The 16,235-nt window shown below is 31.4% G+C and overlaps 1 protein-coding gene across 2 annotated transcripts; it reads left to right on the top strand.

Moving 5' to 3' along the window:
• Window positions 1–2,159: 2,159 nt before the first annotated feature.
• LOC109193326 (putative expansin-B2) lies at window positions 2,160–14,845 on the top strand. Of its 2 annotated transcripts, XM_019344187.1 has the most exons (4): window positions 2,160–2,172; window positions 13,380–13,617; window positions 13,732–14,032; window positions 14,460–14,845. In XM_019344187.1, exons 2-4 carry the CDS (start codon window positions 13,437–13,439, stop codon window positions 14,788–14,790), a joined length of 813 nt encoding a protein of 270 aa, XP_019199732.1. In that variant the 5' UTR covers window positions 2,160–2,172; window positions 13,380–13,436; the 3' UTR covers window positions 14,791–14,845. The 2 variants fall into 2 exon arrangements, with proteins under 2 accessions (XP_019199732.1, XP_019199731.1); XM_019344186.1 differs by lacking the exon at window positions 2,160–2,172 and having other exon boundaries at window positions 13,358–13,617.
• The last annotated feature ends 1,390 nt before the right edge of the window (window positions 14,846–16,235 follow it).

Below are 16,235 nucleotides of genomic sequence, written 5' to 3'. Positions count from 1 at the left end.
CCCGAACTTGGCATACTTCCAGTTCAACATACTTTGAACTAGGCACACTTCCAATTCGGCATATTCCGGATTCGGCATACTTCCAACAAAGAACTACTTCAAGTTCAGCATACTCTGAACTCGGCACACTTCCAATTTGGCATATTCCAAATTTGGACACTTCCAATAGGCATACTTCTAGTAGAGAATCAGAGGACTTCTCATATACAGAGATTGTACCCCTTCCTGTTTGATATATACTTGATACTTCATTGTAACCGATACTTTGAATTTTGAATATATACAATTCAAGTTTTTCGCGTTTACAGAGTTTCAACATAAGAAGAGGATTATAATTTGAAATTCCTATTTTACCTCTCTATTATTAAATTGTTTTTAAGTTTTTCGTTAGATGCAAACAAAGTATTAACGTTAGGGACCAAACTCGCCACTTTGCTAATAACTGAGGGACTAAACTAGGATACAGTCATAACTTAGGGAGTGAGTCAGAACTTGGTTATAACTCAAGGATTAAAGATGAAATTTTCCCTATTATTATTATTGTTGTTGTTGTTGTTGTTGTTGTTGTTGTTATTATTATTATTATTATTATTATTATTATTATTATTATTATTATTATTATTATTATTATATAACAAATAATATGTCCATTTTCAGGATAATGAACCAAATAGAAAAAATCTAATTTCCTAACTTTTAGCCAAACAAAAAAAGAAGTTTTATGACATTCAACCAAATATTAGAAAATTAATTTTTTGTTTTTAAAGAAAGAGTCATTTTCTGTAAATCATTTTTTGAAAAATACGGAGTATTTTCTAGATTTCCAAACGAACCCTTAATTAATAAGTAGATTTCTTTTTTAAGTATTGTGGATACGATTAATTCATGGTAACTAGGGCCTACGGGTGTAAACAAATCAAATAAAAAAAATTTGATTCGTGATTCGTATTCGAATATGTTGATTCGAATTCGAATATTTCGAATACGAATCCGAATTCGAATACTCTTTTCGATTCGAATATTTTTCGAATACGAATACGAATTAGAGTGTATTCGATTCGAATAGTATTCGAATATTTTATGCTATTTAAATATAAATTTTTATTATTTTACAAAAAAAAATATAAATTTTTATTACATTTTATCTTAATTTATTGGAGAATTTTGTAAAAAAATTAAGTTAGACATTTCGAAGTCGAATTGAATATATTCGAATAATCTGGTCGAATCGAATACGAATCAAATTTGAGATTCGAATATTAAACGAATAAGAATACGAATATTCGAATATATAGTCGAATTCGAATTATCGAATACTGATATATTTGACTCGATTCGATTTGTTTACACCCCTAATGATAACCAATAAAATATTTTTTTTATTACTTCATCAAGATATGAAAATTATATTAAGAGATAAAATTAAGAGGAGAATGTAGTATTATATTACTCTCAATCATATTAATGTCATTTAATTGGCAACTTGGTGTGCGGAGTAAGGTACTTAGATAAATTTAAAAAAAAAAATGTCACATGGGAAAAACTTTTACTCTAAATATCTTATTAAATAATATAGCATATGAGTCATCATATGACAAGTATCACCATTTTCATATTAATTATGCAATAGAAAATAATTTTACAACGATAAATAGTAAGAGTATTGCCTATTACAAATATAAATAACTAGTTATCACATGGGCATTGCGCGAATAGTCTAATGTTCAATGTGTATTTTATAAATTAATGTTTTAGAATTTATTGAAGTATGATTCGGTATCTTGGCGTATATCAATGCATGCAAGATTATCAAATTGTTCATAAAAGTAAATATTTCAAGAATGCATAAGTATGACCTGTGGCAAAAATGTTGGATTAACTAGTGCAATAGCAATTTTAGAGAGAAACTCCCTCACTGGATAGTACCCTACCTAAGCATAGTTTTTGCAACACAAACCCTATTAATTGGTGTGATCCATGCTTCCTCTTGTTGCCACTTCTGCTAGAAATAAATTATTTATGATTTGATCTAGTCCCTTGGTGTGCTTCACTTCAATTTTAGCGCCTTGGCGCAGTGCAAATTCAAAAACAAAATCAAATCCTCCTTTCCCCAAAAAGACAATGATAATAGGCATAGTTTCTCATCTGTGTTGAATATATACTGTAAATTAGGTGTACCGTTTCATCAATGCTCAATGCATACGTGATTCTAATTAATTGACCAAAGTTCATGTTAACTTTTATATTGTATTTTTGTAATACACTCTAACATATTCATAATATAGGTTTAAGAATTATGTCAATTTTGATTGGGATGGGGTTTGATCTAAGACTTTCCTTATGAAAATCACTGAGTAAGTTAAGAATAATAAATAGTTAACAGAATATTTTGTTACAAATTTTTACACTGACAGAATATATACAAGGGTATTTAAGAAAAGTAAATGATATAATAGAGGGTAAAATAGAAAAAGTAATAAAAAAATACTAAAATCAAAATAACATGAACCATTCATTTCAACAAATTAAACAATTAAACTAACATTTTGTAGTTCCCATTAGGGGCCTAACTTTATTGGCTCTTATTAGGTTTGTAGATTGTAGATATATAGATAGAGAAGTATTATTGATGACATTATTATAAGTAGCAAAAATAATAAAACTATTTTTCTATTTATCTGCTTTTCTTTTTTCGAGCTTGAGGCACACCACATTATCCTCCCAAAGAATGATTTGAAGTGAGATGGGTGATGATCAATGACATGTAGGCTGTAGCCTCCAATTACACATGTTCTCTACAGCGCAGCCATGAACAATTTTTACTTATTTTGCCATACATGCATGTTGCAATGCTTTTCTATTTATAATAGTTGGTATTTTTACATATATAATAATTATTATGAATTAATAGGGTTAAGTGTAAATTAAATCAAGTAAGATATAAAAATTAGTACACTACGCATGAGTTATTTGCAATAAATTATTAGTTAATTATAAATTATCAATAATGTAGAGTAATTAAATATCAGTAATAAAAAATAATAATGGAAGTGTAAGATTGACTATGCAGTTGAAGAGCAAGAAAATAATCCCCAATTTACGGTTGGTGTGTATTCTTGGGAGAATGACAAGCACGTGGGAAGTTGGAAAAACATAACCGTCAAGATTCAACGGCCACTAACCTACATTAACGGCCTATTTAACGCCCCTGCTTTTTGTTTACGTTGTCAGTCTTTAATCTTTATTGCAACAAGAAAATCTGCCATTTAATTACGCCTGGGAGTTTTCTTGTCCACTTGGAAAATGCATGCATTATGATCTCCATTTTATTTTGATTTTAATTTTTTATACGGCAAATAAAATATTACTAATTGGTAGGCTAATATCCCGTGATTAATCCTGATTATATCAAATAATCAAAGCACCCTTATTTAATAAACAATATACATTAAACTAGAGCTAGTTCCATTTATAGGTGACTGTCCTATTTTTCAAAACATTGCTTTTTTTATCCAAGTATTATTGTGACATGATCATTTTTGGTCATCTATAAATAAAACTACTTAAATTATGTAAAATACAATGACATTTAGGTTTTTAATTATAATTTTTTAAAGAGTTAATACCTCCAATGGTCCTCCGAGTATTAGCGATTTACCAGCTGTGGTCATCCGAGTTTTAAATGACCTCCAATGGTCCTCCATGTTTTAAAAAATAACCACCCGTGGTCCTTTTAGAACGTCTCGTGGCCATTTTAAACTCGAGTTTTTTTAAAAATTAGGACCGCGGGTGGTTATTTTTTAAAACATGGAAGACCGTTAGAGGTCATTTAAAACTCGGAGGACCACTGCTGGTAAAACCCTAATACTCGGAGGACCATTGGAGGTATTAACTTAAAATATATATATATATATATATATATATATATATATATATATATATATATATATATATATATATATATATAGCAGATCAACTCACTTTGTATAAAAAAAGATAATGAATAATTGAGAAATTGATTCTCAAAGTAACCCATTGGAGTTGGAAAATAGAAGTGGAAATGCTTGGAAAAAGCACTTGTCCCCCCCTCCCCCCAAATTGGTTTGGGAAGTGGATTTGGACCACTATATACAAGACCTTTTTAGAAAGAATTTGAATTGTATAGCTTAGAGGCTCTCTCTCGTGCACAAGGGAGAGTGCAAATCAAATCTCAAAATAAGCCTGAAAAAGCTTGACTCGTGTGCACGGACACGAGTGTCGTCCTGAAAATTGGCTATCCTTGCAGGGCAAAGGTATCCGAGAAGTGGGTTTTCACTAGTCGGTCAACTCATATATATTTGATTGAGAAGTAAAGTTTTACTCTTCGGACGTAACCGTCTCGGAGTACCCTTCATAGATACTTTTCGTATGTAGTTCTCGAGAGTACCGTTCTGAAAAGAATTAATTCTGATCTTGAGGAATTAATTAATTTTAAATTAATTTCAATTTTAATTTTGCATGCTGATTTTGAGAACTTACAAATTGTTGTTTTTCTCTCCATCTCTCTCAAAAATATTTCTTAGTAAAACTCTGCCAACACTTCCGAAAAAGTCGAAATGCTCTCCGTTTGTTCTAGTTCGCCGAAGACTTATTTGTTTTAGTGCTCAAACATTAAGTCGTGATCCATTTTATCCTTGGATACTGACGTTACAACACTCCTTGTACCCCTCAGGAGATAGCAGATCGATTTTAAGGAAAATGTGTGTTACAAACGACTTGAATCTTTCCTCGTTTCTCGTTGGGTTTATATTCTCATAATTTGAAGAACATCTTTTCGTTATTATTTATTTCTACTAAATATAATAAGAGCTAACAAATTTAGGACTCTAACATGAACAAAAAAATGTTGGTGTAATTATTTGTTTAAATGAATGGTTCATATTATTTTTGTTTTAGTATTTTCTTACGATTTTTCCTACTTTATCCTTTATTATTATTATTATTATTATTATTATTATTATTATTATTATTATTATTGTTGTTGTTGTTGTTGTTGTTGTTGTTGTTGTTGTTATTGTTATTGTTATTCGTTGAATATCCCCGCATTCTATCACTATAAATTTTAGTAACAGAATATTCAGTTAACTATTTATTATTCTTAACTTACTCATTGATTTCCATAAGGAAGGTCTTATGTTCGAATCTCATCCCAATCAGATTGGCATAATTATTGAACACTTGGACATATACTATGAATATGCTAAAGAGTATTTAAAAAAAATGCAATATAAAATTTGTAAATATAAGTTAGGTGTGAGATGCTTTAGGAAATATCTTCATTTTTAAAATTAAATGTGTCATTTATCATAACATTCAAAAAAGGGGGATGAGCAAGAAGTTATCGTAAGAATTCCAATCCTGGATGACTTGCCAAAAGTTCTCTACACACTGGTTTGAAGTCAGCCTACATTCACATCACATTCTAGTTTACCAATTTTTACCATTTCTGTAGTGCAATCAATGCATCAATAACACAAAAAGCGTCAATGAATCACCTTGCTTTTGGAGTTTGCATATTTAATTCTTCCCAATAGTAAAATGGTGAATTTGATGAAGCAAATTAAACTTTTTTTATCCAAAAGACCCCACATCACTTTAAATGTTTAGAACAAATCGTCATATGAGAGCTAAAGAACTGCATAATACAGAGAAAATTTTCATGATTTTATGATTTCATCTTAAAGCTTTTGCTGCATAAACGATTAAAATTAACATGGCTTTAATCCACATACAGATGCCATAGAGCAACAGAGCTAACATTATGTAGAACAGGAACACTTGCTCCACTAGAATCGATGTCACTGTCAAACTCATTCAAGCTTGAAAATGATTCTTTGATGCTAAAGTCACCAACTGCATCTAATTGGCCAGCATTTACTGTGACTTCATCAACCTTGTGGAGTATTCAAGCGAACGCATGAGATGATTGAGTGGTAGCAATTGGTTGAGCCTCACCATCCATCCAAGATCGTCTTTGATTCCTAAGATATTTAATTGGCTCTTACTACTTGCCTCTTCAACCGATTCCATCATGATAAGTGGTGGTTCCTGTTTAGTAATAACAATGTTTCTAGTTCAATCCCCTCTATTATGTCAAATACAAAATTTTAGTCCAATTGCAACTTCATACAAACTAGATTGTAGGAATGATTCCACTAGAGTTGGGAATTTGTTGAGCCTTCAAGTGTTTTTTATTGGGCGAACCAAATTGAAGGTAGTGTGCATCATTAGCTCTCTTTAGCTTAGCCCTCTCCCGGATATAAGTGAAAGAGATACGTCGATAATATGATTTTGTTCATTTCCTAGCACTTCTTTTGTTATATTTTCAGCATTTAATTTGTGCAAGTAATGCATACCCATTATTCTAACGCTATTCGTGCATGTTTGCAACTCATACAGCAAAGCCTGTACATTTAAATTCAATATAATTATGAAACTCCCAAAAATAACAATAATATTGTTGACATATTTTAGATTCAAATCTGTTCTTTTTGTAAACTAGCACCAGTAACCCAATTGCACATGAGACACTACCAACAAAAAAGAAGTAGAGAAGCAATGAAGACGAAGACAATGACAAACCTATTTAAAAGCGAATTAACAAAAGTTAGAGTAATTCCAACCAAAAGTAGTATATACTACCTAATAGCATACCAACTACAATAAGTATTTAGATAATTGTTTTTAAAAAATGCAAACATTAATTTTAATGTCAACTACAATGAACTTCTCATATATAATATTGCATTGTTATACTTTGAATTACTTATTTAAATACAAACATTGAGTATTAAATTAGTCACGCAATGCGCGTGTAAAAACTAGTTATATAAATAAATTTGATCTTTTGGTTTCGTCGTACCCATTTTATTGCTGTCAGAATTCTTTTCCTAAAATTTAAATTCTATGCTCAGATGGCACCTCTGTGACTCCCCTTGAGGGAAGGTCATAAGATCGGATCCTGGTGGTGGGGTATTGACTCTTTGGACTGCAGTAATTAAAGAAAGTATAGAACAAATACTACATTGTAATAGAGTCAATAGTATTAAAAAAAAATTAAATTCTGTTGTTTATTTATGTATTATATATAAAAATTTGTTTTATATATACATACATACATACATACGTACATACATACATACATACATACATACATATATTCATATTTGAAAATTTAAATTCTACTCCGTATTTATTTTAGCTTATTTGATATGAAATATATGCATCATTCACTTATTCTCAACAAAACATTCTCATTTCTTTTATTATCATATCAATATTTTAATTATAAAATAAACTAAGGAGTATAAGAAAAACTAATTGCATTTGCTCAAAGTTAAAATCTTTTTTTACCTACTATGTTCAATGCATTTTTTAAAAATGTATGCTAGATATATAATAATATTTATTATCATCAAAAATTAAAATACAATCTTATATGCTAACTTGAACACTCAAAAATAAAAAACAAAAAATCAAAATACCATCTCTTTGATAATAGTACCATAGGAGAAAAATAAGAACCAATCTCAGTTTTACTTTTATAAAAATTCGACGGATCTGATCATATTTAAAAAAAAAAAAAAAAAAACGAGCCGGCATTTTCATAATTATCATCAACTTCACTATACAAACTTGAACACTTAAATATGCAATCTATAATAATTAAATATGCAAACCTGGTAAATTTTATAAAATCAACGAAAAAAACTAAATTGTAAATCTAAACTTTAAATGCTAGACCTAAGCAGTAAAAAGTGAACCACTAAATCAAATAAAACCAAAAACACAGTCATAAACTCTAAAGTCAAAACCCTACGTGCAATGCACTTTTACATTTTTGCAAGTGCAATCTTTTAATACTATGTATGAAAAATGTTAATACTAAATGTGCAAATCTAGAAAACTCTGAGAATTGCAAATTTTAGTGTTCAAGTTTGCATAATAAAGTTGGTGATAAGTACGAAAATACCACCGTGTTTTTTTTTTATTTGATCTAATTGCTCTGATCATTCCAAATGTACAACTGGGATTTTTATTTCTCACATAAGGACTTGTTCTCATTTGATCCAATGCATACATACATACATACATACATACATACATACATACATACATACATACATACATATATATATATATATATAGGGAAGGGATCAGGTGCATTTGTTGCTTCCCGTGCGGATGTGCGGTGGATTAATGTGCGTGAGGTTTATACTTAATGTGCGTGAGATTTGTACTCAATGTGCCTGAGATTTGTACTCAATGTGCGTCATGTTAATATGCGTGAGTTTTGTACTTAATGTGCCTGAGTATTGTGTTTAATGTGCGTGCGTATTTCAGAATTACGAGCTCAGAAGGAAGCAGAACAGAAACTCACGCACATTAACGCCCAAGCTTCTTGTTACTTCTTCCTTCAATTTGGTCATGGATTCTAAATTATCAACTACCTTCAGTGCATTTGAATGTTTATATAAATGACGTACGCATAGTAAAATTTGCACATCAGCTAAGTGTGGATTTCTGTTGTATTATTCCCATAATTTTTAACCACCATAGCTCGCCTCCGCATCATCATCATCAAGGAGGGGGAAATGGCTACTGAGGATGGGAAAGAAGCTGAAATCAATATTTTTACTGCATTTTACACATTCACGCATATTAAGTACAAATCTCAGGCATATTAAGCACAACACTCACGCATATTGAGTACAAATCTCACGCACATTAATCCACCGCACATCCGCACGGGAAGCATTTAACCGCACGGGATATATATATATATATATATATATATATATATATATATATATATATATATATATATATATATATATATATATATATATATATATACTGGTTCAAATACGGATAGTGCTACCGGTGTGGATTCCCCATTAGATATGCAAAAATGCACCATACAATGTTTGGAAATACACTACAATTAAATGCACCAATGTACAAAATAAAATGCACCGCACACAAAAAATGCACCACACACAAAAAAAAAAATGCACCACACCACATATCACGTAATGATGCATTTCTGAACACTTTGTATTGCATTTTATACGTACCTAATTATGAGTGATCGAACGATCGCACGAGTAGCACTGTCTGTACGAGAACCTAACCTAGAGCTTGATTGGATTAGTGTTATTTTCCGGTGAACTCCTCTTTGTTATCCAAAATCTAAATAAAAAATAGGAAAATGCTTACGAAAATAAAGGCTTCATTAGCAAAATTAGCGACAGCCCTATTTTCCCTTTGTTTCTAACCTTTCAGATAAGTTACCTAATATTAGTGAAACACTCCGTAATTACTGGATATTATTTGCAACATTTTTCAAAAGTAGGGAGAATTGTTTCCATTTTATTTTTCAACAAAAACTCAGAAGGTCAATTAAGGTTGGCTAATTTGCAGAGTTTGAGGTCAGCAAATTACGTTTTTTTTTTAGTGTTTTGGACATGTTTTTCTCAACAATGTATTTTAATTTAACCAATGAAAAGGGCAAAGAAAATTCACTGCTCATCCGTAACGGCGTAACATAAGGTTTTCTTTATTAAAAAAAGAGTTAATTCATTTTAGATCCTAGATTTATAGGTGTTATCAGTTCATTTTTAATCTTTTTTTTTTTAAAATAAAAAATAAAAATTCTCGTTTGGTCATAGTATTATTGCGGTATAATCATTTTTAGTCCTCTGTCAATAAAATCGTTTAGATAGCATTAAATACAAGGTCATTTTGGTCTATTCAATTATAAGTGTTAATTCTTTTTTTTTTTGTCCTAGATTTATAAGTGGCATTCCACTTTTAGTCCTTTTTTTTAGAATATCCTCGTTGATCATAATATTATTATGGCATGACCATTTTTGGTCATCTGTCAGCAAATATGTTTAAATAACATTTAAAATGACGTAATTAACTATTAAAAAATTCTCTCTTTTGTCTTCTTGGTAATATCACAATACAAAGGTACTACATCTTCAAAAAATCATATACATTAATCATACATTTGTTGATAGCATAAATAATCCATAATTCATTCATAGCATAATAATGGAGTTAAAATTATTACCAATACATAAATCTACTGTAAAACTAAAAAAAAAAAAGTGAAATTGAAAAAAATCACAAGTCTGCTTAATGGCAACCCTTAAGTCTACCTCATAAAAATTCACAACATTATTTCACAATAATTATCCACAAATCTACTTCAAAAAATTTTCAAATCAATCTATTATTAAGGGGAGCTTAGGAAGTCTTGTGAAATTTTATGAAGTAGACTTATGCAGTAGATTTAAAGTTTGTCATGAAATAGACTTGTGGGTTTTTTGAATTTCACTTTTCTGAGTTTTGCAATAGACTTATTATTGGCATGGTTGCAGTAGGCGTTAGGCATTTAAACGGTTTTGTTGACGGAAGATAAAAAATGAACATGCAATGTCACAATAATACTAGGACCAAGTGGGGATGTTTTGAATAAAAAAAATAAAATAAAAATAGACTAATACTTATAAATCTAAGATAGAAAAAAAATGGAATTAACTCAAAAAAAAATGATAAGATATGCAATTTATTCCTTACTGTTTATATAACTAAACATTCGTTTTATTTCAATTTATAAAATTTTCAAACTCAATAATATGATTGTAGAAACGTGTCAATGCCTAAATTCATACTGTATGATGTAGGATTTAAACATATATTAAACCTTTTGCTAAGATAATAAATATGAATTCCAACTTAATTATGAGTGTTAGCTTGTAACATAAAATTCAAATAGAACAAATTTCACTTTTAAGTTTTCAACTATTGTGACATTGTCAAATTTAGTCATGTTTTTTAAATTGTCTTATTACACTACTTCTGAATTTCATTTGTTTACTACAATTAGTCATCTATTTAAATTTCTATCATTCTATCGTTTAATAAATATGACTAACATTTAATTTCATTATTCAATTACAATAGTTTACAAGAGAGGGAAAGAAATTAAATGTTGGGATAAGATGCTAGAATATTATTAAAATTACATTTTAGTTTTATTTATTAAATGATAGACTAATTGTGACAAACAAATAAAAGTAAAAATATATATATATATATATATATATATATATATATATATATATATATTGAGACAATTAAAAGAGGATGGCTGAATATGAAAATATCATAATACAGGATGACTAAAAGTGTATGTTACGTTATAAAGTAAACTAAATACACAAACTAATTAATAGACAAAGAAATTTCATTTTAACTCTATATGTTAGCTAGCTTAATCTCACACACACACACACACACACACACACACACACACACACACACACACACACACACACATATATATATATATATATATATATGGACGGAGCCAAAGCGGGGCGGGGGCAGCTGTCCCCCTCACCTCACCCCCACCCCACTCCATATATAATTTTGTATGTGTATATATATATATAGTTCAAGTTTTAGTATTAGTATAAAAAACTATTAAATGTTAATAAGAAATGAGTTAGATTAGTTGGCTGAGCACATATTTAGTAATAGTAAGGGTTATTAAGTGTTCAAATCTTATTACTATTAACATAGTTTTACTGTTTCATATTTTTTAAAATTTTCGATGTGTTTATTTTTCGCTCATATCCAACAATATTTACAACTATATTTTTTAGGTAATTTTTTTTTTAATTATCTCTTTTGTTTTAATGTTCATCTTTACTGGAAAAAATTTCTGAATCTATCTGTACTTCTTCCCCCTCAACTGAATTTCTGGCTCCGTCCCTGAATATATATATCATCTATCTTCATATATGTTCATTGATTACTTATATGGCTATATGAGTTCTTTCCACAAGGTTGAACCCAACCCTAAGGGCTCCCCAAACCTCGGCTCGACAGAGCATCTGGGAGGATATAAATCATGGTAACTCAACTGAACATACATGAACCACAGAAGCTAGACCTTTGCTTATTGAGCCCCTCTCACTTTGAGAGGTTGCTCCCACACTGCCTCTGGTGATACTCGATCAATGGTCATTCTTTGAGTTAACTAATTTTTGCATATGTTAATCAAAAGAAAAGTACTCATTAAACATTATGGTTTAACAAAGAATTGAAATAAGACAAAATTAAAATTAGCAATGAAGCAGTCAATAAAAATGATAATGGAAGGGTAACAGAACATGGCGGCCGGCTCGAGAGTTTCCAACAATTTACACGCCAAACCAGTCAATATCATAATGTCCTTATTTTGCGCCAATTTAAATCGATTCCCTAGCTTCTTCTTGCGACATTCTCTACTGTCGTTGAAAGTTGCTTCAGGAATACTATTACAAGACTTTTTTTTTTTCTTTTCCGTTTTTAGGTATTTCATAATTACTTCAGAGACTAACTCCCATTTGAAGTTCCATCCGGGCTGTTGTTTTATATAATTAAATACCCGCAACATATACCAATATCAATATTGTACTATTTAAGGTCTAGCCTCTGTGGTTCATGTTCAGTTGAGTTACCATGATTTACATCCTCCCAAATACTCTATCGGGTCGAAGTGTGGGGGCCCTTAGGATTGGGGATCAACCTTTTGGAAGAGTATTGCACTATTTCAGTATATAAAAGTGAGGGGCTCCTTGTGTAAGCACAGGTCTAACCTTTGTGGTTCATGTTCAGTTGAGTTACCATGATTTACATCTTCCCAGATGCTCTGTCGGGTCGGGGTGCGGGGGGGCCCATAGGGTTGGGGTTCAACCTTTTGGAAACAATATTGCAGTATATAATTCAAGCAAGTGCATTATTTTAACTCATAAAGTATATTATTCTAACATATAAATTAAAGTACATTATTCTAATTCATAACATACATTATCTTACCCCAGAAAATTCATTATTCGAGCACATTAGCCCGCATAGCACACAATTTTTTTTAAACATTAAAACGATATCATTTTGAACCGTGATCCACACAACTATGTACACCGTAATTTTCCTATTTTATTCTGACATGGGATGACCAATTTCTAAAGAGCAAAGAATTCAAAGAATTGAATTATGGGCAACCAATTAAGTGATTATTATTAGGTATGACCTATATATTCCTCTTTTTATGTTGGTTTACGTTTACCTAATGTTACAAGGTGAGGCTTTACCTATTATTACACATTCTCAAGTCTCAAGTAGTAATTGTAGATTTTCGTTGTTATCCAAATAAAAAAAAAATTCAAAGAATTGTTTTGCAATGACAAATATAGCCCCAGCCCCCATTGATCTATATAAAAAGCACGTAAGTGTATGTTCATTCATCAAGCTAGCCCAACTTCACACAACTTGAGAAGTAGAATAGGCATACTTAGTAAGTGATTTAGATTTGCAATTAAGTAAAACTAATCACAATAATGCCTCATTTCATTACCTATTTCCTACTCTTTTCTACTCTTTCCATTTCTTGCTCTTCCTTCAAACACAAGCACTTCAAACCCAAGAACTTCAAGGTCTCCAAATCCCATTCCGATTCCGGTGGCTGGTCCCCTGCCGGCGCCACATGGTATGGAAACCCCAATGGTGCCGGGAGTGACGGTACGTACCTAAAATTAAATTGCATATTGCACTGTGTTTAATTGGTTTAGAATGTTTTTCGATCAGAAAAAAACTGAACTTCATTGTGTTGTGTGAATGTGTATATATATATAGGTGGAGCTTGTGGATACACAAACAGTGTAGACCAGCCTCCGTTCTCTTCCTTAGTATCAGCTGGTGGTCCTTCTCTATTCAATTCTGGGAAAGGATGTGGAGCTTGTTATGAGGTTAAGTGCACGGAAAATGCAGCATGCTCCGGGAATCCGGTGACCGTGGTTATAACCGATGAGTGTCCGGGATGTGTATCAGAATCAACTCATTTCGATATGAGTGGCACTGCTTTTGGAGCCATGGCAGATTCCGGCAAAGCCTATCAGCTCCGCGATGCCGGAGTGCTCAACATTCAATATAGAAGGTAGTTTAATTTGTCTTGTTTTGTTACGATCAAGCACTTGGATCTCCAACCAATAATCCTCTAGCCACTTGGGTCAACAATTCTCTCTTTTCAGCACCAACCAGTCTTAAATGTTACTACTTTATTGACCTTTCGCCTGACCCGAATTTGTGGCCTGACACTGATACCACTTGCTAGATCAAACACTCACCAAAAATGATAATTAGTAGCGAAAATACAACTTTATTTCTTTATAGATCAGCACAGTAATCACATTTTTGAGACGCTGAATGGATGATGGAGTTGGCCCTTTAAATCCTTTACCGGCCTTCACCTAACAATCCCCAGCACTGAGTGCTAGACTTGGCCTTTGCTTCTGTCATGTTCACATCTCATCTTGTAAATTTAATTCAAATTAATTATTGTGTATTGGTACATGCAATTACAGAGTTGAGTGCAAGTATCCGGGAGTATCACTGACGTTTCACGTGGATTCTGGTTCCAACCCCAACTATTTTGCAGCTCTGATTGAATACGAAGGAGGCGAAGGAGTTGTGAGTAGCGTAGAACTGAAGCAAGCTTTGGACTCGGATTCATGGCTTCCCATGCAAGAGTCTTGGGGTGCAGTGTGGAAGCTTGACGACGGCTATGGACTAAAAGCGCCATTTTCTCTCAAACTCACCGATGACTCCGGCAAGACTCTCGTCGCCAACAACGTCATTCCGGCCGGTTGGCAGCCCGGAAAAACCTATCGATCTGCCGTTAGTTCTTTTGTCTGACCAAGCTAGCTTATATATATATATCAAATAATATTAATGATAATGATTATGTAGTATTGTGGTCAGCTGTCTAGGTGATGGAATTATTTTTTTTTTAAAAAATGATGTATCCATCGATCTGTACTCAGTTTTAGCCCATTTCGTACACTATATATAGACATAGTGTCGATTTCGGAGGCTGCGCTATAATCTACATTATTGATCGTTACTATGGTTTTTTTTTTTTTTTTTTGTTTTTTTTTTTTTTCAATTGGAATGATGAAATAAATATATTAATAAAAAGGTAGTTCTATACAACAAAACCAAAGACAATAATGACATCATAAAGTTCATGGCTGAAGAAACAACAAAAAACATTTATAATACTAAAAATTAAAATTCATTTACAACTCTATTAGTCTAAAGAAAACAAATAAGTCTATAGAGCTGGTCTCCGATCCTATGAGACGTCTCACGAATCTCAATTTGTGAGACGGATCAGATTTAATAATAAAAATAGGTTATAACACAATTTTAAATATAATAAATACTTTAAGTCTTATAATAATACTTTATATCATAAATGTTGTATTTATAACAAAACTAGTTAGGTACCTCGCATTTTGTTCTAGGATTCTTCTTCTCCATAGGACATTTGTGGCATGTGGGAAGGCCTCGTGCCGCTGTAACTGGATTTGAAAAAGGAATTGATCATGATTTTGAATCTATTAACGTTATTTCCACGACCCTTCTTAATTGAGATGAGACGAGAGATCCCATGTTTGAAGTAGGAATCACTAGAATTCAATCATATATAAATGAATCATCTAGATTATAATCAACTTAATTCCTTATTTTTTTTAAAAAAAAAAAATTCACTTCAACTCATTTTATTGGATTTATCACTACAAGAAAAATCACGAAAATCACGAATTGCGACGGAACGTAATCCGTTGCCAATTCATGACGGTACGTTCCGTCGCAATTTTGCGTCGGAAATGGTGACGGAATGCAATTTCATACAATTTTTGGCATAAAGTGGAAAAAAAAAAACCAGAAAATTTTGCCGCCCCATTTTGGTTGTGGATTTTGCGACAGAATTAAGTTCTGTCACCACGATAGCGACGGAAAAGGCAACGACCAATGGTTCCGTCGCGATTTAGCTACAGAATCGGCGACAAGAATAAATTTTGTTGCGAATTGCGATTTTTCTTGTAGTTATATATCCAACCTCTTCTTTTCTGGCTCTACTAGACAATTTGCAAGAAATAAAGTAATAACATAAATTATATACATCACCAATACTTAGCTTTAAGCCTTATATATAATGCTTCCTAGCATAAATGTATTACTCCTTTTGTCCCATTTTATCTGTCCTACTTACTATCATTATTCAAACCAACTCTTTTTTCTTTGTTTATTTTTGGTAGTATTTTTAATTATTTTTAAATTTAATTTTTTTTTGT

This window comes from Ipomoea nil, unplaced genomic scaffold, assembly GCF_001879475.1.
Source record: "Ipomoea nil cultivar Tokyo-kokei standard unplaced genomic scaffold, Asagao_1.1 scaffold1868, whole genome shotgun sequence".
Classification (NCBI taxonomy): Eukaryota; Viridiplantae; Streptophyta; class Magnoliopsida; order Solanales; family Convolvulaceae; genus Ipomoea; species Ipomoea nil.
The sequence above is the reverse complement of the archived record's forward strand: the minus strand, read 5'-3'. Positions and strand labels throughout refer to the sequence as shown.